This window comes from Acipenser ruthenus, chromosome 2 (assembly GCF_902713425.1).
Source record: "Acipenser ruthenus chromosome 2, fAciRut3.2 maternal haplotype, whole genome shotgun sequence".
Taxonomy (NCBI): domain Eukaryota; kingdom Metazoa; phylum Chordata; class Actinopteri; order Acipenseriformes; family Acipenseridae; genus Acipenser; species Acipenser ruthenus.
In genome coordinates, this window is record NC_081190.1 from 2,889,257 (window position 1) to 2,916,482 (window position 27,226).

General features: G+C 46.2%; 1 protein-coding gene across 6 annotated transcripts in view; it reads right to left on the bottom strand.

Moving 5' to 3' along the window:
• Positions 1 to 175: 175 nt before the first annotated feature.
• LOC117403508 (AP-4 complex accessory subunit RUSC2-like) overlaps positions 176 to 27,226 on the bottom strand; it is a 44,773-nt gene continuing 17,722 nt past the window's right edge. For 2 of the 6 annotated variants that reach the window (XM_058986275.1, XM_058986287.1), the window contains exons 2-12: positions 16,494 to 18,663; positions 13,293 to 13,970; positions 12,372 to 12,575; positions 11,638 to 11,781; positions 11,099 to 11,175; positions 10,358 to 10,532; positions 6,548 to 6,653; positions 5,938 to 5,984; positions 4,240 to 5,323; positions 3,609 to 3,782; positions 176 to 2,933 (exon numbers count right to left, since the gene is read on the bottom strand). In XM_058986275.1, coding sequence (XP_058842258.1) covers positions 2,750 to 2,933; positions 3,609 to 3,782; positions 4,240 to 5,323; positions 5,938 to 5,984; positions 6,548 to 6,653; positions 10,358 to 10,532; positions 11,099 to 11,175; positions 11,638 to 11,781; positions 12,372 to 12,575; positions 13,293 to 13,970; positions 16,494 to 18,543 — 4,923 coding nt within the window. In that variant the 5' untranslated portion in view covers positions 18,544 to 18,663 and the 3' untranslated portion in view covers positions 176 to 2,749. Of the gene's footprint in view, positions 2,934 to 3,608; positions 3,783 to 4,239; positions 5,324 to 5,937; positions 5,985 to 6,547; positions 6,654 to 10,357; positions 10,533 to 11,098; positions 11,176 to 11,637; positions 11,782 to 12,371; positions 12,576 to 13,292; positions 13,971 to 16,493; positions 18,664 to 22,885; positions 23,127 to 27,226 lie in introns of those variants that run through there. The other 4 variants (XM_058986282.1, XM_058986295.1, XM_058986296.1 and 1 more) reach the window with 4 other exon arrangements.

Below are 27,226 nucleotides of genomic sequence, written 5' to 3' on the forward strand. Positions count from 1 at the left end.
TCTTGCTTTGATAACATTTCAGGATAAAACTGATTTGGGTTCATCTAAGGGGTTAAATCAGTTAGTTTTAAGCGGTCAGCTCAAGCAGCTTGAATGTCACTCCCACAGAAACGAAGCACAGCCTTCTTAATTAATACAATGATCACACACAAAAATAACTGACAAGACACGGGTGTGGGGCTGTGTTATGAGCACCTTGTAATTAATATCCATCATAAATTAATAATGCCATACACATTATATAGCATGGGTAAAATAAGACATTAGTGCCACTTGGCATATATACAAGCAGGAGGTATAATGTTATAATACCAACCAACAAAAAAATAATAAAAAATAATGATAATAAAATAACAAGAGACCTGCTTCTCCCTTTGTAGTCTGTGATCCTCTAGCTCAAACATCAAGCGGTTAAGGATTCAGCTTGTGTGTGTGTGTGCAGGTCCAGGCAGTGCTGCCAACTCCACAGAACTGCATTCCCGAAAAGGCACCAATACTGTCTCGCCCACCCCACCCCGTCTAATACTGCCTGTCATTTCTGCCAAGGATGTCAATGGAAAGCAAAGTATGGAGAAGGGGTGTGCAGGTGCTTCCACTGCTGGAATGTAGCCAGATTCCAGCTCTGATTCCCTGAGGGTTAATCAACTAGCATCACCAGCTCTCGCTAGCCAGGCACGAGCGATATGAGAACCATGCGCATCATCCACTATTCATGGAAACATCTCGACTGTCCCACTAAACATTTGGAACGTCTTCCTGCCTTTGTGATTGGTACAGAGGTACACACCATTAATGTGCTTCTGTCATTCTAACTTTAATACTTATCCAAAAAACTAATAATGAGTATCTGTAAACTTTACGTGTTCCAAGTTAAGACCACTGTTTGAAAAATCGTTCCACCCAGTTTATTCTGATTTGATTTAGGATCTGTAATAATTTGGACCCAGTCCTCAGTCCTGGGTTTGACTCAAGCCGAGATCTCTCTGGAGACAGCCAGGCCATTGGTAAACATGCTACACCGGCCTTAGATCAGCCTGAACTCAGTTTAGTCTTATCCTGACTAAAACTCACATCTCCTGAACTGAAGGTCAAGATCAAGATTTAAGGCCAAAATATTGCCAAATCCTTGGTCTGAACTCAATTGCATTGTGCTCAAGGCAACAGGACTGGACTAACCCAACACAGACAACCTGCTCTCCAAAAGGTTTGTAGCTGACTGGCAAAACTAGGTTCTAGAGAATCCTGCGCACATGCCCTCCCCACTTTGGACGGCACCACTTCTCCCAGTCCACCCTATTGTACCTGCTTTCCTTTACATCCTTAACAGTAGTACTGCACTCTACTGCAGCTGCACAATAAGTTACATCGTTAATAAATAAATAAAATGCAACACAAAATATGTATATATATATATATATATTAGCTATTTTCCCCCTCAAGTCCCAACCCTCCTGCTGAATGCACGCGGTAGCAGTCATCACGGGATGCAAGGAAGTTAGAAAGATGGCTTGCCATGCTGACACATGCGCAAGGTTCCTCCACGGCTTTCCAGCAAAGCAAAAGTTTCAGAGTTTCCTCCACCTGGGAAGTCCAGATCCTGCCTAATTCTTCTCCAACATGGGCACGGGATCCTGATCTCCTTCCTCAGTGAGCTGCGTCTTGGGATTTGGGTCGCTCGAATAGGGCCAAGGAAATGACGAAACAGAGTGCCACCCTGGCACAAGTACTCCAAGCTCTTAAGCGCACCCACTGGAATAGGGATGAATCTGTGAGTGGTCACTGATTGCCGATCCGGCTAAATGCAGGACTGAGCACCCTAGCATCCTGAAAACAGACCCAAGCTGTCAATGAAAGTTATCCATACAACAGACTGTCCCACGCAAGTGGGAAATCACAAACACTAGGCAGTCTCGTTGTTTTTTACTCTATATCTATGCTTCTATCTAGTGCTAGATTGATTGAAACTTTCTCCAACCATCCAACTGAATCGGATAAAGTTCAGGAGCAGCAATCCCATCAAGATGAGTTCAGCATTAACAGGTTCTATAGAAAGGTCCTCCTGAACAGGGGTTTCAATTGATACATGTTTAACCATACCCACAATCATATTCATGTTAAATGTGCAGCAGGGCTACAAACTCACTTTGGCAGCCAACGGTATATGCAGAAGCGAAGCCTTTTCTGACCAGAGACCACTGTCGGAGGCATTCATTTCTAGCCTTGTACCACATTTCTGTTATTGTGTGCTTATCACCATCTGTTTATGCAGATTTATGTTAAGAGAGATACGTTTGTTACTCCATGAAGGTGAAGAAGTTGGAAACAGAAATAATGGTAAATACAGAAACATTATTCAGCTGTATGAATCTACTGCACTACTGATGTTGCACAAATCTACTGTAGACTAGGGGGAGAAAACTGATCCAACAACTGTAACCCCCTTGCAGCAATGAGCATGCAGTACAAATATGTATAAAGTCTGAATCTTCTTCTGGAAATCTGTATGTCTCATTTCTGGGTGCTGTTAAGCTCTAGCCTTCACGATCACTTTGCAGATCTGACAAATAGATAGATAAATAGATACTGTAGATAGATAGATATAGATACTAAACAGATAGATCTAGCTGTGCATGTATTGAAGTATTTAATGGTGGCTGAAGAACAATGAAGTGGGCAGTTTTGGATTGGCAATGCAGAGAGCCTCGGCTCTCTCTGCTGTAGTGATTGTCGCCCCCCCAGGCTCTGCGGTTCAGTTGCTGTCCTTCTCAGGCTGGGTGACGTAGATGATGGGAACGAGCCCAGAGAGCTCCCCCAGCATGCAGTGCAGCCACTCGGGTTCAGCCCGGCCCAGCACTCGCAGCACGTCCCCCTTGTTGAAGCTCAGCTGACCCGGCTCAGTGGCAATGTGGTGACACAGGGCCCTCACCTCCCTGCTGGGGAAATGGAGGAGAGAGGGGGTCAGGCAACATGCTAGCGGGGGTGAACACAGTGTGTTTATACAGGAACACGCCCATGGGATAAATCAATAATGCACTGGGTTGCACCAGATTTAAAAAAACATAGTTAAAATGTAAAGCCTCTTCTAAGGTAATGTGTAAAAGCAGAGCGTTTGAGCACTGCTGGTGCAACCGAGTCCTGGTCCTGAAGAGCCCCTGCCTATGTTAAAGACATGGGGGGGGGGGGGGGGGTCGCTCTAATTGATCTCCACATAAAAAAACATGCAAATGATAGCCACCATTGGCACTTGATCTATCAGTAAATAAATCATAAATAAAAGCTGAAATAAGTATCTTGTTATCTTGGTATATGTTTTCCATGTCCTTAGTGAGCCATACCAAACACCAATTTTTCTTTTTTCAACCATGTCTATTTGTTTTCTTTTTACGTTTGTATTGTTGTCTGCTGTATAAACACTGAGCAATGATTGTACCAACAGACATTATATAACACTGCAGACCCTCAGCCCTGTGTGCAATTCATTCACCACTGCTTTACAGTTCCAATATTCCACTTTCTGGATAGGCATGGCAAATTAAACAAAAAAAAAAACAATGGCTGACCCTGTTTTTCAATAAGGTTCTGCCTGAAGTTATATCAGTGTATGTTACCATGGAGCTTGTTGCTTGGGAACCTGTGCTTCCTGTTGTTGCTCTGGGCCCTGCTCCCCGACTGGGGGTGAGGCGTGTTCCAAAGGGGGAGTGTCCTTGCGCTTCCCCGCCCCCATCGTCTGTGCCATCAGGTCCAATACTGACTTGTCCAGACTCAGCCACCCCGACGGCAACCTGGCAGGGACAAACAAAACAAAGCCCTTACATATTGAAATAATCACACTATGTATAAAATGCTCTGATCTGAGGCTCCTTACTGTGCCTCCCACAGACATTGTACAGCTTTAAGCAACTGCAGTATGCTTATTATAAGCCTTCATCGGTATGCTGTACTCTGATTAAGGAACTAGTTGAAACATTTATCTACCAGCTGTCAATTTTAAAACATTCTGATTCAGAAGGCTGTTGAACACTGAAAGTAGTTTCAACTGTCTTCTAGTTATTTTTCATGCCTTTTAAAAAATGACTGTCTCTAGTTTGAGAAAGCAGCCACTTGACAGGCTAAATTCTGGGTACTAAACCTAAATCAGATACATTTTCAGGCAAAATAAATTAACTTGTAAAATAACCTTGTCATTAAGCACCCTCATCTGCATTCCTCTCTGCTCCTCTGCGAACCCCTGTGCCTCACCTGCTCTTCTGTGTCCTGGCTGGCTGCTGTTCTGTTCTCTGTGTCTTGACTGGAGATCCAACTCCAGCCCCAAAGAGCCTCCCCCAGCGCAACCCCTGCAGCCCCTCTGGGCTGTCCTGCCCCTGGGGGGCGTTCTTCTCTCCAGCCTGCTTCTCTGACTCCTTGTTCTTGCTCTGGTTCAGCTCGTGGAGCACCGACTCCGGAGGGCTACCCATCCACGACGGCTTCCCTTTCTCCTCGGAGCTCAGCTCCCTCCTTGCCTCCAGGACAGCCTCAGCCCCCTCCACCACTCCCTCTCTGAGTGGTGGTCGTGCCTGCCTGCCTCCTGTATCCAACGCGGCTCCTCCCCCCCCTCCTCCCAGCCTGGTGTTGCACCCCTGGTGGTGGCTGCCATTGGCCTCTCCAGCAGGCTTCCTTCTCTTCTCCCACTTGATGAACTTCGAGCCCCCGTTGGAGTTCTCAATGTACACCTGGGAGCTCTGCATTAGCTGGTACCACCATCCCGCCTGCCTATCCTTCTGCCTCACCCCCTCAGGCATCTGCTGCTGCTCTGTCTCATTCTCCTTCCTCCTCTCACGCTCACCTTCCTCTCTTTCCCACCACGACTCCCTGCCGGCTGCCTTCGGCCTCTCTCCCGCTGCCTTCGGCTGCCCTTCCCCTTTACAACTTGCCCCAGGATCCCTCAAAGACTCCTCTCCCGTCGCTGTGAACCCTTTCCTCCTTTCTCTCTCTGTCCTGCTAGGTGAGGCCTCTGTGTCTTTCAGCTCCGCCCTCTCGCTCCCTGCCCCTTCTCTCCGGGACTCGGGGGCCCCCTCTCTGGCTGAGCCCACCCCCCAGCCCCTCATGAGCTGGAATGTGGAGCGGACTGACTGCTCCAGGCCTTGGCCGGCCGAGCACAGCTGCTCTTTGCGCCGGAGCTGCTCGTGGCCCTTCTGCAGCAGCCGGTGCTCAAAGAGCAGGTCCAGGTCAAAGGGTAGCAGGGACAGGGGCTGCAGCAGAAGGAGCAGCTCCTCGAACAGAGGCTGGCACACCCCCTGAGACAGGGGCAGGAAACCCCACGGGTGGTAGTGTGCCGCCACAATGTCTTGGAGAATGAGAGGGGAGAGAAAGAGAGAGACACAGGTGGATGGATTAGGGGGAGGAAAGAGAATGGGTGGGGTTGACAGAAAGAGAGAGAGAAATGAGACTACTTTGTTATATTACCGTTTAATTTAAGTAACAAAGGAGCTTCTGCAACATGTCCACGGGTAGTAAAGTCACTGTCACTGTAACCGTATCGTCCAATTTAAGAACAATAAGCCTAAGCAAGAAATCCCACATTATCTCCCCCAAAAAATGAACGAAATTATCTTATAAAACTATTGTATTAAAATAAAAAATTAAAGAATTTCTACAGACATTCATTTTCTTCTGACATAACAGGTATTCTGCCCTGTCATGCAGCAATTAAGAATGCTGATGGATGTGCAATAGAGTGAAGTGTCAACTGTTTGATAAAAGAGACCAATGCACTACCTCAGGGATGTTAGCAGGAAAGATTCTGATCCCTGCCTGACAACGCCCCATCAAGATAAGTACTTTGTCTATGTAGTACATTAGCCTCCTACAGCAGTAAAACAGAGACGCAGCAGTAGGGCAGCCCACTAACACAAGCCACGACTCCCGCTCCAGGTACAGGGCTCCCTAATGAAACCTTACCTTCGTGTGTATACAGATGGTTGAACCAGAACTCCAAAGACCTGATACTGAAAAGCAAAAGAGAAGGGGAATTACCTATATGATAATTCCAAACAAAAGAATTGCATTCGTGTGTGATTCATTAAAGCTGTGCTCCCCAGTAGTGTTCCTTCTCCACATTGTTAAAATGTACTTTAGTTCCCTGTTTGCAATGTGCTGTTGGCTCTGTCACCAGCATCAGTACAGTGTACGTCAGCTGTCAGTCTTTTATTTATCATGTAATCAAAGAAACTACAAGCCATAACAGTAGTACAGTATTTCATGTTAGATTTCGAAATGTCACATTTTTCCTTTTTTTTCAGTTTTTCATTAAGTATATGGAAAACTACAAAGAGCTATTGTAATTCAATATGTTAACATAACATTATTCAGCAGGTTCCATTCAACTTTATGAAGCAACATTTGTTCATTCTATAAGGTGATGCAAAACTTGTGGCCATAGCTGTGCTGCGTTCATGTTTATCATGCATTTTTTGTCTTCTGTAAAAACACGTACACACCAGTAAAAGAAAAGTGCTGTAGAAAACAAAGCTGTGCAAATTCAATGGAAATACAATTCAGATGTACTCACTTGAGGAGTCCGAAGACAAATGCGTTAAAGCGCATGCTGTGATTGGTCAGCTCGGAGTACTGGCTAATCTTACTGTGCAGACCGTGCAGCACTTTGGTGGAGGGGCCTGCAGGGGGCAACAAAATACATACATAAAAACACGGTCAGGAAAAGAGAAGCACACCTCTGACAGGACTACAACTCCCACACACCCCTGCATACTGCATTCAATCACAAATAAAATAAATACATAAAAACACGGTCAGGAAAAGAACAGCACACCTCTGACAGGACTACAACTCCCACACACCCCTGCATACTGCATTCAATCACAAATAAAATAAATACATAAAAACACGGTCAGGAAAAGAGAAGCACACCTCTGACAGGACTACAACTCCCACACACCCCTGCATACTGCATTCAATCACAAATAAAATAAATACATAAAAACACGGTCAGGAAAAGAACAGCACACCTCTGACAGGACTACAACTCCCACACACCCCTGCATACTGCATTCAATCACAAATAAAATAAATACATAAAAACACGGTCAGGAAAAGAACAGCACACCACTGACAGGACTACAACTCCCACACACCCCTGCATACTGCATTCAAACACAAATAAAATAAATACATAAAAACACGGTCAGGAAAAGAGAAGCACACCTCTGACAGGACTACAACTCCCACACACCCCTGCATACTGCATTCAATCACAAATAAAATAAATACATAAAAACACGGTCAGGAAAAGAACAGCACACCTCTGACAGGACTACAACTCCCACACACCCCTGCATACTGCATTCAATCACAAATAAAATAAATACATAAAAACACGGTCAGGAAAAGAGAAGCACACCTCTGACAGGACTACAACTCCCACACACCCCTGCATACTGCATTCAATCACAAATAAAATAAATACATAAAAACACGGTCAGGAAAAGAGAAGCACACCTCTGACAGGACTACAACTCCCACACACCCCTGAATACTGCATTCAATCACAAATAAAATAAATACATAAAAACACGGTCAGGAAAAGAGAAGCACACCTCTGACAGGACTACAACTCCCACACACCCCTGCATACTGCATTCAATCACAAATAAAATAAATACATAAAAACACGGTCAGGAAAAGAGAAGCACACCTCTGACAGGACTACAACTCCCACACACCCCTGCATACTGCATTCAATCACAAATCACAAAGTCTACACTTAAATAGCGCTTAATACACTTAATTTTCAGTTTTTTATTGTGTTTTATTGTGTTTGCAGTCATTCTGGGTGGTTCTAAATGGGATTAAATAAACTCAAAACATTTTCAATTTTCATTAGTCTGTGTAAAGGTTAAGATTCTTTGACAAGGAGTTCAGGTGCTGCTTTGCCTACATATGGAAGCCACACCAGATCAACTAAAGTGTATTTATATTAGTAAGCACCCTGCAGTGCAGAGCAGCGTATTGCAAGTTAAATTAGAGGAAACTTGTTTTCAGAGCTGGCTCTTACTTCTATAAAGACACTCTGGCTAATCGGTTATATCCAGTGCTGTAGTGATAAATAAAAAGTGGGTAAACGGCCCTGTTTGGTGGAGTTGAACAGATAGATTGAACAGATAACCATGAACAGATGCATTGTTACTGGCCCTGACAGTAATTTCCCCTCTCCGGTGCTGATCACGTGTGAACAGTCACAGACCCGACGGTGTGCTTCACTGAACAGTTCTGTGAGCGTCCTTCCACGGGCTAGGATGAAGGCTACTAGCACCGCCCTGCAGGACCAGTGTGCCTAACAACAGAACACTACCAGAACATAAACAACCAATCACAGAACTCTCACACACACACACACACACACACACACACACACACACACACACACACAACACGCAGTCCAATGGCCACGCCCCCTGCTCTGACAGCTCTGATCAGTTCTGACAGAGCTGTCAGCTGTCAGTCTCACGAGCAGCAACACAGCACAGTCGTTCACCGTTAAAATATCTTGTCTTTAACCCAGGATTTGTGTATCACAGGAAAGTAGAAGTGAGTAAACTCTGTATCCCTTATATGAGAACTGGGTAAAGGTTATATTGCCCAAATTAAAAGTGGGTGAACGCCGTTTACCTCGACTACACCACTGGTTATCTATGGCAGGCACCTCAACACAACACTTAACAAAACATGAAAAAAAAAAAACCTCTCCGAATGATTGCAAACATCATACCAAGGTATGGGTAAAGCAAAAAGAAAATAAAGAAAATTACATTTGAATCTTCCTTCTCTTTGACATGATATGTGACATAAAGTGATAGAACTGTGAAACTGACTGTTTTTTATGAACCCTAAAGGTAGGCTCCAGTGACGGTATTTTCCAAGTCTTTAAATCTTTGAGGCTGTTGAATATAAACAGCCCTTGTGCGGGTCACATTGGGAATCACTGTCCTCTTATTCTCACACCCCTGTAATGGGCTGCAGTACAGTGCATGCTGAGGAGGTAGAGAAATGTCACTGGATTGCTGGCTTGAGGCTGAAAGTGATCATTACTTTGGAATGAAAGAAAGCTATACAGAATATTTATAGAGGACTCAAAGCAGCAATATAGATTTGCTTGCAGTCCAACGCTGTGATTGCAAGGTGTAAATCATACAGTAGTTTACCATGTTTAAGAGGGAACTCCACTTTGAGAAAACTGGCATTGATAAAGCCAGTACTAGGGAAAGGAACTGATATGGCCATTAAATACAATTATAGAAAATCTAACCTCCACTAGCAAAGTCACAATTTTTAACTACTATTCCAGACTGTCTCCCAGTCCCTCAGCTCTAACCACTAGATCGCCCTGCCTCCCAGTCCCTCAGCTCTAACCACTAGATCGCCCTGCCTCCCAGTCCCTCAGCTCTAACCACTAGACCGCCCTGCCTCCCAGTCCCTCAGCTCTAACCACTAGACTGCCCTGCCTCCCAGTCCCTCAGCTCTAACCACTAGACTGCCCTGCCTCCCAGTCCCTCAGCTCTAACCTCTAGAACACACTGCCTCCCAGTCCCTCAGCTGTAACCTCTAGACCACACTGCCTCCCAGTCCCTCAGCTCTAACCACTAGACTGCCCTGCCTCCCAGTCTCTCAGCTCTAACCTCTAGAACACACTGCCTTCCAGTCCCTCAGCTGTAACCTCTAGACCACACTGCCTCCCAGTCCCTCAGCTCTAACCACTAGACCGTCCTGCCTCCCAGTCCCTCAGCTCTAACCACTAGACTGCCCTGCCTCCCAGTCACTCAGCTCTAACCACTAGACCGCCCTGCCTCCCAGTCCCTCAGCTCTAACCACTAGAACACACTGCCTCCCAGTCCCTCAGCTCTAACCACTAGACTGCCCTGCCTCCCAGTCCCTCAGCTCTAACCTCTAGAACACACTGCCTCCCAGTCCCTCAGCTGTAACCTCTAGACCACACTGCCTCCCAGTCCCTCAGCTCTAATCTCTAGACCACACTGCCTCCCAGTCACTCAGCTCTAACTACTAGACTGCCCTGCCTCCCAGTCTCTCAGCTCTAACCTCTAGAACACACTGCCTCCCAGTCACTCAGCTCTAACTACTAGACTGCCCTGCCTCCCAGTCCCTCAGCTCTAACCTCTAGAACACACTGCCTCCCAGTCACTCAGCTCTAACTACTAGACTGCCCTGTCTCCCAGTCCCTCAGCTCTAACCTCTAGAACACACTGCCTCCCAGTCCCTCAGCTCTAACCACTAGATCGCCCTGCCTCCCAGTCCCTCAGCTCTAACTACTAGACTGCCCTGCCCCAGTGCATAGTAAGAGTGTTACCGAGCTGCGTTGAGGCCTCCACCAGGCTCCAGGGCATGTTCCTGCGTTGCCCAATGATCATGTCCAGGACGTAGGCTTTGAGCCCGTCCAGCAGGACCTCTCGGAGGGCAGGGCACAGGTACTTCAGGATCAGGTGGCCCACATTGGGGCTCACAGAGCTGTTCCCCAGCTTAGCCTGCAACACAAACATCTTTCAGACTAGTGAATGGTTTATTTGCTTTGGTGCTTGTGAATTAATCGAGGGGCTATGGCACCAACTTTGTTCTTGACATACGAGCATTCCCTCTCAGCTCTGTGAACAAGTGCACCTCAATTCTGAACTAATCAGCCCCACCCATTCAGTCCATGGCCTCTCAAGCAGAGACTGCCAGTGCCGACTGTGTGATGGTTTCTGATGTGGATTCCACTGGGGGATATGTATGTTGAGATCACCAAACTCATTGCACAGGCACAGGTGTTTTTCTTTTAACCCATGCAAGTGAATCAGCCTACTGCTCCACATAGCTCCACTTACATTTGTACTTTTGCTACATATTTAACTAAAATTAGCTGCTACTTTTGAATGCAATTTAACTAATGATGTGAATTGTGGGGCCTTCATCTGCACTGACAGGCAGCAGCTTCTGTGGGAAGCCTGCAGTTGTGCTAGTCCTACCAGCAGAGGTCACTATTGCTCAATGGGTTTGCATTTGGAGACGACCTATGCTGGCCAAGCGTGGAAAAATACTAAGAAAGTGGTACCTTTACTCCAGGATCCCGGCTGGTTCCAAAATGGGCCACAATCAGATCCACTGCAGTGTTAATAGCCTTTACCAGACCTAATCAAGAAAGCAGCAATCACATTATGTTCCCATCAGTGCATTACATCATACAGGCTGTGCTACAAGGATGCTGTAATCCCTAATTCCCAGGCAGTCTCCCGCAATATAAAGTTACCACCCACTCTGAGCTCGATGAGGGTGTTGTATCTGATAAAAGGCTACGCCACACTGGACGCCCCACAACAACCCTAGACCAAGCCTTTCTGTCTCAACTGAAGAATAGATAGATAGATAGATAGATAGATAGATAGATAGATAGATAGATAGATAGATAGGCAATGGAAATAAGACTACTGCATAGCAGTTTCATCCCTTGCAGGTTTTACTACAAGCTTGATTAGCCACGGTGTACAGGTAACAGGCTCATGTGTGTCTTATTAACCTCCTACTAATCAAACTGCTATGCAATGGGATCCTTATTTCCATCCCTGTAGATGGACGGATGGGCGCCTCCCTCACATTTCTTCTGCAGGAGGTCTATGGAGATGGACTCGGTGGTGGCGTCGGGGGACAGACAGAACTCGTCCGGAGGTTTCTCCGCCAGGGAGAAGTAGTCTGGGAAGAAATCGCTGTAGTAGTTCTGCAGCTGCTTCACTGACTGACCTGCAGCAGAGACACAAGCACACACACACACTGCAGTGTCAGCTAGGGAGGAGCCGGCTCACACACTACAGAGACCAGGAGTCCTGTCTGCATAGCACTCTCTGCAACTTGGACTGCACACAGACTGCACAGAACAGCACTGCAACAAGCAAAGCAATGCACAGAATAATACAGGCAAACAATACTATCAACTAAAGCTAAAAGCAATATTTCTACAGGGCAGAAAGAAAAACTACGGAGGAAAAAGGAACGAGATTTGATCTCAAGTAGACAAATACAAAACGATGCATGCAACAAAATACAACTAAATACACCGGACCTTAACAATAGAAAGGGTTGGATGATGAGAACCTTTCCAATACAAATCATTTAATTGGGACGTTCTCCTTAGTTAATAGTTCTTCATCTCTCATAACACAGGGCTGCATTTAAATAATTTCCACTTAATTTAATGCCCCAAGCATCTCTTTATGGACACATCAGATAAAGAAGTGATCAATGATGTCATGTTACTGGATAATTGAATGGATAACCGATTTAAGGACCCTCCCCCCTCCCCCCTGTTCCAGAGAGACATTCCAGAGCAGCACCATTCAGTCTGGAGTGGCTGTGGATGGCTGAGGCAGGGAAATCAAACACGTTTCGGCGGGCTAGTCTGCTGTCTGGCTTCCTGGTGTCCAAACTGCCTGTCAGCTGGGCCGCCAGCGCCCGCTCCAATCCCAGCGGGTTCTTACGACGGTACTCACGCCACTTCAGGGCCTGCGGCGACAGGTGGTGCGCTGCAAGGCGGTGAGCTGCCAGGTGCAATGCAGCAGTCAGAGAGAGAGAGACAGCGGCAGAGAGGGAGAGGCAGAGGCAGAGAGAGAGAGAGAGAGAGAGAGAGAGAGAGAGGCAGACAGATAGAGAGAGAGAGAGAGAGAGAGGCAGAGAGAGAGAGAGAGAGAGGGAAAGGAGAGGGGGTAATGGGAGGAAAATAGAGAGAGAAGAAAAAAATTAAAGAAGTTAATTAAAGAGAGAAAAGCAGAAGCAGATACAAGCTAGACGGTTAGATACAAAGCAGAGAAGCACACTTACAGCATAGGGGTCTATTTAATTGATCTAAACAGTGGCGGGTCTTAATACGCTTACACTGTTAGAGGTGTTTGTTGTCATAGAAAAAAGTGATGACAGCATTGAGATCTTGTTTAGATCCATTGAATACACCCAGAGTGTTTACAATATTAGACTTGCATTAACAAGGAAATTAGAACGTTATTTATGGGGAAGAAGAAACTGAAAATAATAAGAAAAAAAGAACTTCGGAAAAAAAATAGAAATAAACATTTAGGAAGTCCTGCGGATATTATTTCCACCTGTGATACAGTATAGTGAGAAACAAAACCAAGCTCAAAAAAAGCATCATTCCTTCACAATTTGTCAAAAGAAATGTGGATTTGGTGGATTTGAAAGCACAACAGGTTGACAGTTGCATTGGCACTACCGTTATTGCTATGGGTTAATAGACTGTGTACCGTTTGGTGTCCGGGCCAGTTCATTGCTCAGCACGTTGCTTGTTTGGACCCCATCGCTGCTTCTGCTCCTCTGCTGTGGCTCCAGGTGACCCAGCGGGCTGAACCCATCGGTAGACAGCGTCGGGAGTGAGTTGCGATGGAGGCAGGATCCGGAGACGGCTGTGTCTTTGCTCAAGGGCTGGGTTGCCTGCTGCTGCTGCTGCTGCTGCTGCTTTGACCCCTCCCAGTTTTGGTCTCTGGTTTGGCTGGCCATGGCTGGCTGCACCGTGGCGGCGCTTGGCCGGATGGGGAGGAGGCCGGCGGACAGCGGGCAGGAGTGGCTGCGGCGGGGCTGGCTAGAGGATAGGCCCTTGTCTGGAGTGGGGGTACAGGTGGAGCAGGTTTCCGAGCTGGGGGCCCAGTTGCGCACTGGGGAGTAGCTGCCCAGTGGGGACAGGCGCACCGTCTCGGGGGCCGCTCTCCTCGTCCTGTGCTCTTCCTCCCTCTGCGAGCCCCTGTCCGTGGCAGGCTGCCCGCTGGGACGGCTGTACATCTGGCTGACGTAGTCACTGAGGAGGGGCCGCAGCTTGGAGGGCTGCTTGCTGAGCTGGTGCTGGAACACAAAGGGCTGTATGGGCAGGGTGGTGGGGCGCTGCTCTTTGCTGTAACGCATTAGTGGGTTGCCTTCCGAGGCACCTCCTACAGGCAACAGACAGCGAGGGACAGGTGAGACAGGGAGAGACAGAGTGAGAGAGAGAGAGAGAGAGAGACAAAGAGGGAGAGAGAGAGACAGAGAGGGAGAGAGAATTGAGGGGATGTTGTTAAAGGCAGGGTAGCAGACAGACAAAACACCAACAATACTGTAGCGTGGATTTTTTCATTAAAAAGTTAACATGCCTTCCAGCAGAAATTGCACTTACAGTAAAGGAAACCTGCTTTATAAACGTGAAGATTGAACGTGAATCATTTAGATCACCCTCAAGAGTAAACAGATGACACATGCAGACATTACAGATTTATTTTTAATTTTTATTAATTACTATTTTTTGTATGAATCTAGTAATACAAACTCTATTGATACAGTAATCACGCTGGTTTGTCATTTTTCATAGAAACAGCAAACAGACACTACACAAAAATATAAGAAAACAATTAGTATACAAACACACTAAATGAAAGCAAAAAACGAAACTAAATAAACATATTTTCAAAAGATACAGGCAGGAACAACAGCTTGAGTCCCTGCTGTCCTTTAAGCACACACACGCACCACCAAAACCACAGAAACAACTGAAATTGCTGAAATCCAAGTTGAAAAGGACCCTGTAGTCTTGTGAACGATTTCAAGTCTACACCGTTTCCTTACCGAGCAGCTACATGTCCGGCAGCAGCTCTCCCTGGTCATGATTGCACAATGTGTTTGTGTGTCACATTAGAAGGCCTGGCTCTGACTGCAACAGTACTGAGAGCCAGAGGGGCCAAAAACATGCAGCCAACAAACAGCCCTGCAAGCACACCCTGTCTGGAACTCAAGATCACTGTAATCACATTAGAATTGCAGCTACAGTATAGTGCTGCTCAACCACAGACTCGTCACACTGCTGCCGTGTCATTTACTGCAGTTTCATTCTGCTTTACACATGGGCTTTCAACACAACAGAACATTCTTTCACTTTTCCTTTCTCTCTCTCTCTCTCTCTCTCTCTCTCTCTCTCTCTCTCTCTGTCTCTCTCTCTCTCTCTCTGTCTCTCTCTTTCTTTCTTTCTTTCTTTCTGAACAGGGCCAAATCATTTCTTTACACTGGTACTCACCAGTAATTTGGACTGCTGTTCTCTTTAACCTTTCCTGCTTTCAGTTACTTACGTTTATACTTCCTCAGTGTTTATAATACCCAACATGGATAGTATATAGACAAGGCAAATTGAAGGGGCTATGTTCATATAGCACGGTTTGTTTCCCAGCAAATGCATTTTCTGTAAAGGAGTGCTTCCCAAACAAAGCCCAGGTGCTTTGCTGCTTGTTTCTATACAATGTCAGTCTGACGGGAGGGTCAGTTGCTGTAAAGCAGGACACACCCGTGCATTGGGTCTGCTTAACATACTGGACTATGTCACTGAAATTCCAAACATTTTACAAGTCTATTGAAAACTTTCATATCTAGTGCCATTAAAATTATACTTAAGAACGACAACTGTAACGTTATACAGTTGTAACACAAACATTATTAATTGTTTGAATAAAGTACTCCTTGATTGTTGCACAGTGGTTCCATGTAGTGTTCTTGGTTCCATGTAGTGAGGGACTGGGAGGTACTGGGAGGCACTGGGAGGCACTGGGGTCTAGTGGTTAGCTGAGGTACTGGGAGGTGGTGCTTGTACCAGTCAGTTACGGTAGTAGAAACCATTGAGTTCTATGTTGTTTAAAAATACACCTAAACAAAACAGATATACTGTAAAACAGAAAGTGTAACTAGCTGTTGATATCAATGATTAATCTGAGACCCAAACAGAATCAATAGGGCTCAAGAAGTCAGGATACTGTATATACAATTACCTTAGACCTACACAATGGCAGTAATTGCTATTATGCTTATTTAGAACCATTGCAATACTTACAGTATGCTCAACAGTTCCACATCTTGCTTCCCCACTTTGTATAAACAAACAGCTTAAATACAATCTTCATAATTTCAGCAAGATAAAGCAGTCTGTTTAGTACAGTCACTGAGTCACAAAGATAAAGCTAATCTTACATCCCTGCTGATTTACAATAGCTAAACCACTTCGTACAGTCTCAAGGTCCAGACCGTTCTACATGTAATACTCACATAGGAAGCGTTTCAATAATTCATTTGACGTAACATGAAACTAAACTTTAACCATTTCCGACCTACAACTTGAAAGAAAATGTACCTACCAGGAACATACTGTACATAAACATAACATCTATCAGAGCTATCTGTATCACGATTACCATAACCAAGCTGCATTGTATGTGCATAGAAACAGGACAGACAGAGAAACAGGTTCCTCCAAATATCCCCACATTGGATACAACAAGTAAAAATAGAAGTGTGATGCACGTATGTTCATAAAGACAGAGAGAGAGACAGAGAATCTTCAAACATCCTGAAATTCTGATACCAGCGGGGGTGAAGATAATCAATAAAGTATAAAAAGACCCTTTTGCGTTACACTGCCAGCTACCCAATGAGACTCTTACCTTCTGCTTTAGCCCGGGTCTCCCTGGCAGATCTGGGGGAGTCACAAAGTGGTCTAGGGGGCCCCTGCTGAAGGGGGTTTCCTCCCCCGGAGGAGGTGATGAGGTCACAGCTGCCCTGGCTGTAGCAGCGCACAAAGGGCATGGGCGGCAGGCTGTGGCTCTCCCCAGTGTGGCGGGGGAGCTGGAGCTCGCCGACTGGGGAGAACTCCAAGGAAGAGGAGTCTGTGCTGGTCCTCAGAGGAGGGGAGCCTCCTCCCACGCTGCTGCTCTTCTTCTTGCTGCGGGCGATCTCTGCGAAAGAGGTGACGCGACGGGGAGGGGAGGAGCGGTGCGAGGAGGAGCAGTGTGAGGCGCTCTCACTGAGCTTGACCGGGCAGCTCAGCATACGTTCCAGAGTGCCCAGTCGAGAGGAGGGAGACTTGTCCAGGTTGCGGTCGTAGCTCCTGGACCGTGGTCTCCCACTGCTCATGTTGGGAGGAGAGACGTTGACATAGACTTGACCCTCAATGACGTTCCTTGACATTTCTGAGCCCTGCGTGTGTTCCTCTTCCTCCACCTCTTTCTCCGGCTGCTCTTCTTTCATCACCTCTTGGTTGTCTTCCGGCTTCTGGAAGAGGTAGTACTCTGTGGGCTGGCTGGGGCTACTCTTGGTGTGCTCCTCCGAGCAGCTGGTGATGGAAGACCCAGCAGGGCTCGGGGAGGACTGGGAAGACAGGTCGCAGGTCACCAGTTTGTAGTAGTTCTGGGTGGCCACCACCAGGCGAGCTTGGCTCTGGAAGCAGGAGGTGAGGTCCGAGCCCTCAGACAGGCAGGGCCCGCCGCCACAGTGGAGGTGGTAAGAGTTGCAGTTGGCGTCCAGACCCTGTGGACTCTGCTGCTGCTGTTGGTGTTTGTGATGGCAGCTGCAGGTCTTGCTGCCCTGCTCCTGGCAGGAGTCCTCCCTGGGTTCAGTAGGGGATGTGTGCAGGTCCAGGTAGAAGGCTCCCCCAGCTTCCAAGTGGCTGCAAACAGAGGAAGCGCAGGACTGGTCCCCGGAGTTCAGGTTCAGGGGCTTGGAAGGCCCACCGTTGTTCATCTTGTTGTAGATGGCGCTGAAGTTGACCAGCACCCCATCTGAACTGTTGCAGGAGGAGTCGCTGATGTAGCCCATCTGCTGGTCCGTCATCTCCGAGGGGTCAGAGAAGCTGTAGAAGCAGCAATGGCAGCGTTGGGAGGAAGACGCCAGAGGGAAGTCTGAGCTGGAGCAGCAGCTGCAGGCCCGGCTCCGCTGTCCGTTCCTCAGCTGGTCCTCATCGTCGGGAGGGCTGGCGTTCCACTCCTGCTCCCCGCAGTCCATGGACAGCGTGGAACCGCTGCTGCCGTGCCGTCGTTGACAGTCGTATCCCATAATATCCAGGCACTCCGACGGCCGTTCTGCATTTTTAGAAACAGCAGTGACATTGTTGGCAGCGTGGTTGGTCTCACCAACTCCCTGCCCCTCAGCTATGACCGGTCTGCCAGCCACGCAATTCCAGGTCTTGTGCGCTACCCCAACTCCGTTGTGCAATAGGAAAGGCTCTGGAGCAAATGTAAGGTCATGCAGATGGAAGGAAGACTGCTTGCCTGTGTGGGTGTTGCTGTTACCGTGAAGATGGAAGGAAGAGTCCTCCAGGTAGCCATCCAGACTGTTGTCTTCTACTTCTTCCTCTGAGTTTAGGAGAAAGGGGTTGTGCCGTTGTTGGTTGGCTTTGGCTACTGGGTCCCTGCTCTTGGACTGAGAGGACGGTTCCTCTGAGTTATTGGAGGAGGAGAAAGAAGAGGAGTCGCTGACAAAACTGCCCCTGCCACTGCCGCTGGAGGTCTGGATCAGGCTGCTGTAAACCAGCGCCTCCTTCTGCTGGACATCCTGCTCAGGCAGGGAGGTGGTGCGAGTCAGCCCCAGATCAGACTGGCAGAAGGTGCTAGCCCGCTTGACAGAGCCACAGCACTGCCTGTCCGGGATCTGGCAATGCACCAGAGGGATGTGATGGACAATTAGGGTCTCCCCTGACAGTTTGGGAGGGCTGTCCATTCTGTCTCTGTTGCCAGTTCAGATTGCCAGCCCAGTGTGAGGATCCACACATCGGGGACCTTGGGACAGTGGGTTCCAATACGTCATGGCAAAGAGGTCATCCGGGCGTTGGCCAAACATCTAAAAAGGGAAATGCAGATATGTAGAATTAAGTAGGGGAACACGCTCTGTACATCATAATTAGTCTGTATACAGGGGTCTATGAAAAAATTAGGAATTCACAGTTTATGTCTCCAGTAACAATAGGTAACAGCAATTTATAAGTGACAATAAGTAATAAACTATCAGGAATATTTCTAGCAAAATATGTGATTAACATTTTTGCTTGATTGCTTGTCTTTGCGATACATGATTTGTTATATAACACATCTCCAGGACCACTGTATGGGTTAAATTAAAAAGAGGACAAGCTTCAGCCTTCGTACTGAATGAACAGTTGGTGAGACACGGCTCAATGTGCCGCCTGTTACTGTAAAAACACACAACAAGATCCTGCTCAGATTAAACCAAGACACAAAGAATTACTTCTGACCCAACTTCTTATATCACTGTGTCTTTGGTTTGAATCGTACATGACTCTTCCAAGGTCCTGGCCTTGATGACACAGTCGGCCTTTCTGCTTGAAACAGAATCTTTTCCATCATTTCACTGAGGTGATATTTGCACATTTTTTAAACATTTAAAAAAAAAAAAAAACTATAGAGGAACCTCTAAAATTACTTAGGTGTATTTGTGGTTGTACATAACAGAACTTTAGTGTACAGGGATAGATATGAAAAAATAAAAGTACTATAATTAGCATCCTATGCCAGTAAATTATCATACTACCTTTCAGTTCTAGCCACTAGACCACACTGCCTCCCAGTACCTCAGCTATAACCACTAGACCACACTGCCTCCCAGTACCTCAGCTCTAACCACTAAATCACACTGCCTCCCAGTCCCTCAACTCTAACCATTACACCTCACTGCCTCCCAGCCCCTCAGCTCTAACCACTAGACCACACTGCCTCCCAGTCCCTCAGCTCTAACAACTAGATCACATTGCTTCCCAATCCCTCAGCTCTAACCATTAGACCACACTGCCTCCCAGTATCCCAGCTCTAACCACCTGACCACACTGCTTCCTAGTCCTTCCGCTGTAAAAACAAGGCAACACAGAAATCTTAAGACAATAAAGAGGCTTTTAAGACCTCTCTGCTACTTAATTACAATGTGGGCAAAGTAGTTTGTTTTTACTCAAATTATAAAACACATCTGAGCCTGATCCCCAGCATGTTCTTATCTCTGTGTGAAGACTTCAGTAATTTAAATATAGGATCAAGACTTGTAAACACAGGGCAGCCGTGTGGATTAGTGGTCAGGGCAGCAGTGTGGAGTAGTGGTCAGGGCAGCAGTGTGGAGTAGTGGTTAGGGCAGCAGTGTGGAGTAGTGGTCAGGGCAGCAGTGTGGAGTAGTGGTCAGGGCAGCAGTGTGGAATAGTGGTGAGGGCAGCAGTGTGGAGTAGTAGTTAGGGAAGCAGTGTGGAGTAGTGGTCAGGGCAGCAGTGTGGAGTAGTTGTTAGGGCAGCAGTGTGGAGTAGTGGTCAGGGCAGCAGTGTGGAGTAGTGGTTAGGGCAGCACTGTGGGGTAGTGGTTAAGGCAGCAGTGTGGAGTAGTTGTTAGGGCAGCAGTATGGAGTAGTGGTCAGGGCAGCAGTGTGGAGTAGTGGTCAGGGCAGCAGTGTGGAGTAGTGGTTAGGGCAGCAGTGTGGAGTAGTGGTCAGGGCAGCAGTGTGGAGTAGTGGTTAGGGCTCTGGACTAATGCAGGGTGGTGTAGTGGTTAGGGCTCTGGACTCTTGACCGGAGGGTCGTTGGTTCAATCCCAGGTGGGGGACACTGCTGCTGTACCCTTGAGCAAGGTACTTTACCTAGATTGCTCCCGTAAAAACACAACTGTATAAATGGGTAATTGTATGTAAAAATAATGTGATATCTTGCAACTTTTGTAAGTCGCCCTGGATAAGGGCATCTGCTAAGAAATAAATAATAATAATAATAATAATAATAATAATAATAATAATAATAATAATAATAATAATAATAATAATAAACACATCCAAACACACAACTGCAGGGACTGATGAGTTCACAATTCTTCACGTCTTGTCCCATTCCAAAAATATATCCATCCATAACTTGAAACAAACACTCCTTTGTGAATTCTGTAGAAATCAAGCCAAGGAGACAAACGTTTCATCTGATGAGAGCAGCCACACCAGTGGAGTCTCTGCACTCACCCCTGTGAGCCCTGCACACTGAGTGTAGTGTGATGAAGCATGGTCACAATAACAGGATTAGCTGAAGCTGAGAGTCAATGTGCTGCAGCTCTCTGACAATCACCCTGAGAACCCAGAGCTTTCGATGGGACTAAAGGGGGACACTGCACCCCAGCACTCTCAATACCCTATCTGAATTACAACAATGATACTGAAAGAAGAATGTGATACTAGCATCGGCATTCACCAACCAAAATGAGAATAATACAACATCAACACGGATGGTTTTCTTTGTTTTTGTGACAGGTTATTCATGCTACATATTAAAAGTTAAGAACAAGAGGAGGCCAATCGAACCATCGATTCTTGTTCAGTTCCTAGCTTATTGTTCCCAGAAAGACATCCAGACGGCTCTTGAAGGATCCCAAGGAATCAGCTGTAACAAACCATTCCATACACAGACCACTCTGTGTGGAAAAGTGTCTCCTACCCTCCATCCTGAATCTGTCTCCACATCAACTGCCAAATGTGTCCTCAGATCATTTGACAAAACATGCTTATACTGTCGACAGAAAAAAGAAACCAAAACAGTTGTCCTTCAACAGTAACGTTTTATCCAAAGTGGACAATTCTGCCTCCATAACACCATTCTCTTGTCACTAAACAAAACAAAGCCACAGAGGTTCACAAATCCAACAATGACTGTTTGTTTAGAAACACTAGAGACGGAATACAGAACCTCTAACATGTTCTGCCAAATACCGAAATAACAGAGCGCTTTGTTGGCCATCAGTTACACCCTGTCTTCACCTCACTGCTCAGAGCAAGAAAGCGGTATTTATATTCTGTGAATGGTGTTGTGCAGGGTTGGACAAGAATGGCATTTTTAATTATCGATTATTGGCTAGCTCAGATAATCATGATTGTCTTAAATCTTGTTTTAACTCCCATTAATTGAGACTTTCTCCTTAGTTGAGTTCTTCCTCTGTGGCACAGCAGAAGCCCTGCTGCTGTAAATAGTGTGTGTGGGAATGGAAGGTTGGCAGGGATGGGGTTAAATCTGTCCCTGCCAGCAATCACAGGTGTGTCCATTCCCCAGTTAGGTAGTTGATGCTGTGGGGAGTGGCCACATGAATATAAAAAGGAAGCAAAATCCTTTGTTTGTTTGTTTGGCTGTTTGGTTGCGTGCGTGCGTGCGTGCGTGCGTGCGTGCGTGCGTGCGTGCGTGCGTGCGTGTGTACGCACGCTGTGATTTTTGTGCTGTTTGGTAGCTGTAGTGAAGCTAATGCCCAGCCTACAAGTGATGTATTCTTTTGTTTGAACATTTTATTTTCAACGATTTTGGCTTCCCTGACCCTCCTTACAGACCATGTAGCATGTAAACAAAACCAGTGTATCAATATAACACCTGCTAATATTTTAAAGGGTGCTTTTTAAAAGGCTCAAAAGCAGGTAACAAATCTAGCAACAACTGATTGTGTTATTTTTGGAATAAATTGATTTCATAGGGTCCCAGCAAGCCTGCCTAGACAAGGGTTGCTGTCTATTCTCTGATACCAGTGTGTGCAGGCTTCAGCTGGTTTGTCTTGATGGTTGCAGGGTGCTATTTATCAGTGATACAGTATACAGAACAATACACACATCTAAAGTCTGTAAAGAAGCTCACAAACAAACTGATTTGGTTGAAAAGAAGGCCCACAATCTAGTCTATACGGCCCCAGTAGAAACACTACAAGCGTCCTAAATATGCTCACCTGTCTAATATTAGACCCCAGTGAGAACGAGGACACTGCCCTTTAAGCCTCCTCATCTGAAATGCCTGACAAGTTTATCCCAAGTCAAAGCCGACACTCTCTTCTATGCATCTGTCTGCTGGCATTTGCAGCACCAGCTCTCATGAAGCAAAGATATCACAGCATCAATGAGTTGTGACAATCCAAAATATATCAAGAATATTCCTGGCATTTACTGTAAGAGCCCCCAACTGGTGATCTAGAATACCAAGCTCTGATCACAGCCCCCTGTTCTGTTTCTCAAAGAAGGGGGGATGGGGTGAGGGGGCAGTCCCACTCCCAGCCTGCCTTACCTTCAATCTGGCTGCGTTTGGTCTTAATTCTTTAATGTAAGTACATCTTCAGTCGCCCACTCTGTCGCGTCAGTACAGAAAAGTGCATCACAGCATCCCACACATCTCCCTCTGCACAGAATGCAGGGCTGTTATCCCTCTCTCTATCTTTCTCTCCAGCTCTTTCTCTCTCTTAGTCTAACAGCTGGGTCTCTGATATTGCAGAGGTAATGCGCATTCTCCTTCCATACAGCCCCCCCCACACACACACACACACACACACACAAGCAAGACAGGCAGAGAGAGAGAGAGAGAGAGAGAGAGAGAGAGAGAGAGAGAGAGAGAGAGAGAGAGAGAGAGAGAGAGAGAGAGAGAGAGAGAGAGAGAGAGAGAGAGATGGCGCTCTCTTTCTCACACACACACACATTCCCAGGGCTGTCAGTCACATCAGCTCTGTCCCCTCCTACAGTGCAGAGTTCTGGAACACTGGACACCGACATGCGCACTGGGCAGGCCCAGGATTCCGGAATGTGTCTTGGGATTAGACTGAGGGAGAGAGCGGCATGGAGGAGAGAGAGAGAGAGAGAGAGAGAGAGAGAGAGAGAGAGAGAGAGAGAGAGAGAGAGAGAGAGAGAGAAACAGGGATGTGATAGAGAGTAGATAGGGAAGGAGAGAGGTTAAGAGGAAAAGAAGGGAATTGGGAGAGATGGATGAGAGAGGGATGTAAAGAGTGGTAGGTGACTCGTCACTTTCAGTAACCAGGCAAGGTGTAGAGGACAAATCGAGCTTGAATATAACATACTGGTGGGGCCACACGTATTGTAAAGGACTGCATTCAATTTTGATCCCCACACTACAAAAAGGAGGTTTTGTCTTTTGAGAGAGTCCAGCGAAGAGCAACAACACAAATCCAAAGACAAGAGTTATTAAGATGGGTCGAGGGAACTACATCGATTTAGTACAAGAAACTAAGTCAAGCAGACAAACGTTGCAGTACAGAAGCAGCCATTCTTGAAATCCCATGAACACACAGATTTAACATCACCCAAAAAAAACCACACAGTACCAATTAGCATTAGTGCTCCATTTGTCTCTCAATAGAGAAACTAAAGTATTGATCTACTGCCACTTTCTCAGAAAAGGATACATTCATAAATCTGCTTTTAAAGCAATGACGTTGCAGTCTTGGCATGACTAAGCTGTGCGTAGTGGTGGTACAGTATCTCAGGTCTATTTCTGGATCCAGTGCAAATTCAGGAGGCCCCAGCTAATTCCCTTTACCTGACTCTTTTCTTTAAGAAACACCATGCTGCAAGTACCAGAATGCATTACAGAGTGTGAGTTACAAACCCGTCCTCAGTCCCAGTGAACATGGAGCATTACGGTCACCCTACAGTAGCTCAATATAAATAAATAAAAAAACATACAGTCTGTCACGGCTAAAATGCCTCAATGTATTCAATCTGTTCAGGAAGCTTCAGAGCAGAGATATTGCACAGTACATCTGTCCTGATAACAGCAGCATATCCTGTACTCTTATCTGTCAGCCATTTTGAGTCTGTGTTTAGCCAAAGGATGGAAGTGTCAGTTGTGTAAGAGCTGTAACACAGCAGCACTGTCAGTCTGCTTGACTATTCATAGCTCTTCTCACGCTAAAGCACCCCACAGGGAGCTAGCGTGCATGCACAGCCTTATTCAGAGACACGGAAAACAAGCACAGCCTGCCTTTGTGATGGAGAGGGCTGAGGGGGGTGGGGCATTATTGGAAAGCGGAATTATTTAAAAAGCAAATTACTGTACTCAGGATCTCTGCAGTTTGCAGTAAGTGGGTCACTCTATAGGTCTGTACTGTACTGCCCCTAAGCGAGAAAGCACGCTTTTAACAAGGAGACCTGTGATTGTTTTTAGTGTTCATGATAACTGCTCAATTTGCAGTGCTGGTGAATGCAGTCTTCCATGTTTATCTGCAGAGCAGGGTTAGCATCCCCAGCTTCCCCAGAGCACCCCCTCTCCCTCCCCACTGTCCTGTGGTTATTGGACAGGATAGCACTTCAGTGGATAACGAAGCAGTTCAGTCTTCATACCCATCGTTTCTGCTGCCTCTCTTTTTGAGACAGCTTACAGAGGCTCTGTGGGTAGCTATTGGTCAAGGCAGGCAAAAAACTTGAACAGCAAATAGCAACTCAGCATTTGCTATTCAAGCACTGGGAAGTTAAAACAAAACAAAAGTTCTGATCACCCATGCAGACACTCTCTTTGAGTTCCTGATTGAACTGACTCTAGCAGCCAGTGCTGCACTTATATTCATGTGGTCAGGTTAAATTGGCAATCAGTTTACCAATTTAACCTGACCACAATCCTCACATGTTTTTCTCTTTATGCACGGATGTTTAATCTCACCCCTGCCAACCTCACAAATACACTTTATTTGTCACAAGCACCCACAACACAACAGATCTGTACAAGCAGTGGGAGGTCCTTGTACTGTATGATCTTTAAATAGGTCTCGTATGTGTGTGGAACTATAGGTGTGCTGTTTTATCTGAAAGACTACAGTAGATGACTGTGCAGACTGATGCATTAGACTCTGTTATTCTCTTGTTGAACACGCAGAAATCCAAAGACTCTTCATTCTCATAGTGACTCACTGTGCTCTGCTGTATACAGTGCAGGAAGGGGGACCAATAAACCAAAGACTCTTCGTTCTCATAGTCACTCACTGTGCTCTGCTGTATACAGTGCAGGAAGAGGATCAATAAACCAAAGACTCTTCATTCTCATAGTCACTCACTGTGCTCTGCTGTATACAGTGCAGGAAGGGGGACCAATAAACCAAAGACTCTTCGTTCTCATAGTCACTCACTGTGCTCTGCTGTATACAGTGCAGGAAGGGGATCAATAAACCAAAGACTCTTCGTTCTCATAGTCACTCACTGTGCTCTGCTGTATACAGTGCAGGAAGGGGATCAATAAACCAAAGACTCTTCATTCTCATAGTCACTCACTGTGCTCTGCTGTATACAGTGCAGGAAGAGGATCAATAAACCAAAGACTCTTCGTTCTCATAGTCACTCACTGTGCTCTGCTGTATACAGTGCAGGAAGGGGATCAATAAACCAAAGACTCTTCATTCTCATAGTCACTCACTGTGCTCTGCTGTATACAGTGCAGGAAGAGGATCAATAAACCAAAGACTCTTCATTCTCATAGTCACTCACTGTGCTCTGCTGTATACAGTGCAGGAAGGGGGACCAATAAACCAGACTCTTCGTTCTCATAGTCACTCACTGTGCTCTGCTGTATACAGTGCAGGAAGAGGATCAATAAACCAAAGACTCTTCATTCTCATAGTCACTCACTGTGCTCTGCTGTATACAGTGCAGGAAGAGGATCAATAAACCAAAGACTCTTCATTCTCATAGTCACTCACTGTGCTCTGCTGTATACAGTGCAGGAAGAGGATCAATAAACCAAAGACTCTTCATTCTCATAGTCACTCACTGTGCTCTGCTGTATACAGTGCAGGAAGAGGATCAATAAACCAAAGACTCTTCATTCTCATAGTCACTCACTGTGCTCTGCTGTATACAGTGCAGGAAGAGGATCAATAAACCAAAGACTCTTCATTCTCATAGTCACTCACTGTGCTCTGCTGTATACAGTGCAGGAAGAGGATCAATAAACCAAAGACTCTTCATTCTCATAGTCACTCACTGTGCTCTGCTGTATACAGTGCAGGAAGAGGATCAATAAACCAAAGACTCTTCATTCTCATAGTCACTCACTGTGCTCTGCTGTATACAGTGCAGGAAGGGGGACCAATAAACCAGACTCTTCGTTCTCATAGTCACTCACTGTGCTCTGCTGTATACAGTGCAGGAAGAGGATCAATAAACCAAAGACTCTTCATTCTCATAGTCACTCACTGTGCTCTGCATTATACAGTGCAGGAAGGGGGACCAATAAACCAGACTCTTCGTTCTCATAGTCACTCACTGTGCTCTGCTGTATACAGTGCAGGAAGAGGATCAATAAACCAAAGACTCTTCATTCTCATAGTCACTCACTGTGCTCTGCTGTATACAGTGCAGGAAGAGGATCAATAAACCAAAGACTCTTCATTCTCATAGTCACTCACTGTGCTCTGCTGTATACAGTGCAGGAAGGGGACCAATAAACCAAAGACTCTTCATTCTCATAGTCACTCACTGTGCTCTGCTGTATACAGTGCAGGAAGGGGGATCAATAAACCAAAGACTCTTCATTCTCATAGTCACTCACTGTGCTCTGCTGTATACAGTGCAGGAAGGGGGACCAATAAACCAGACTCTTCGTTCTCATAGTCACTCACTGTGCTCTGCT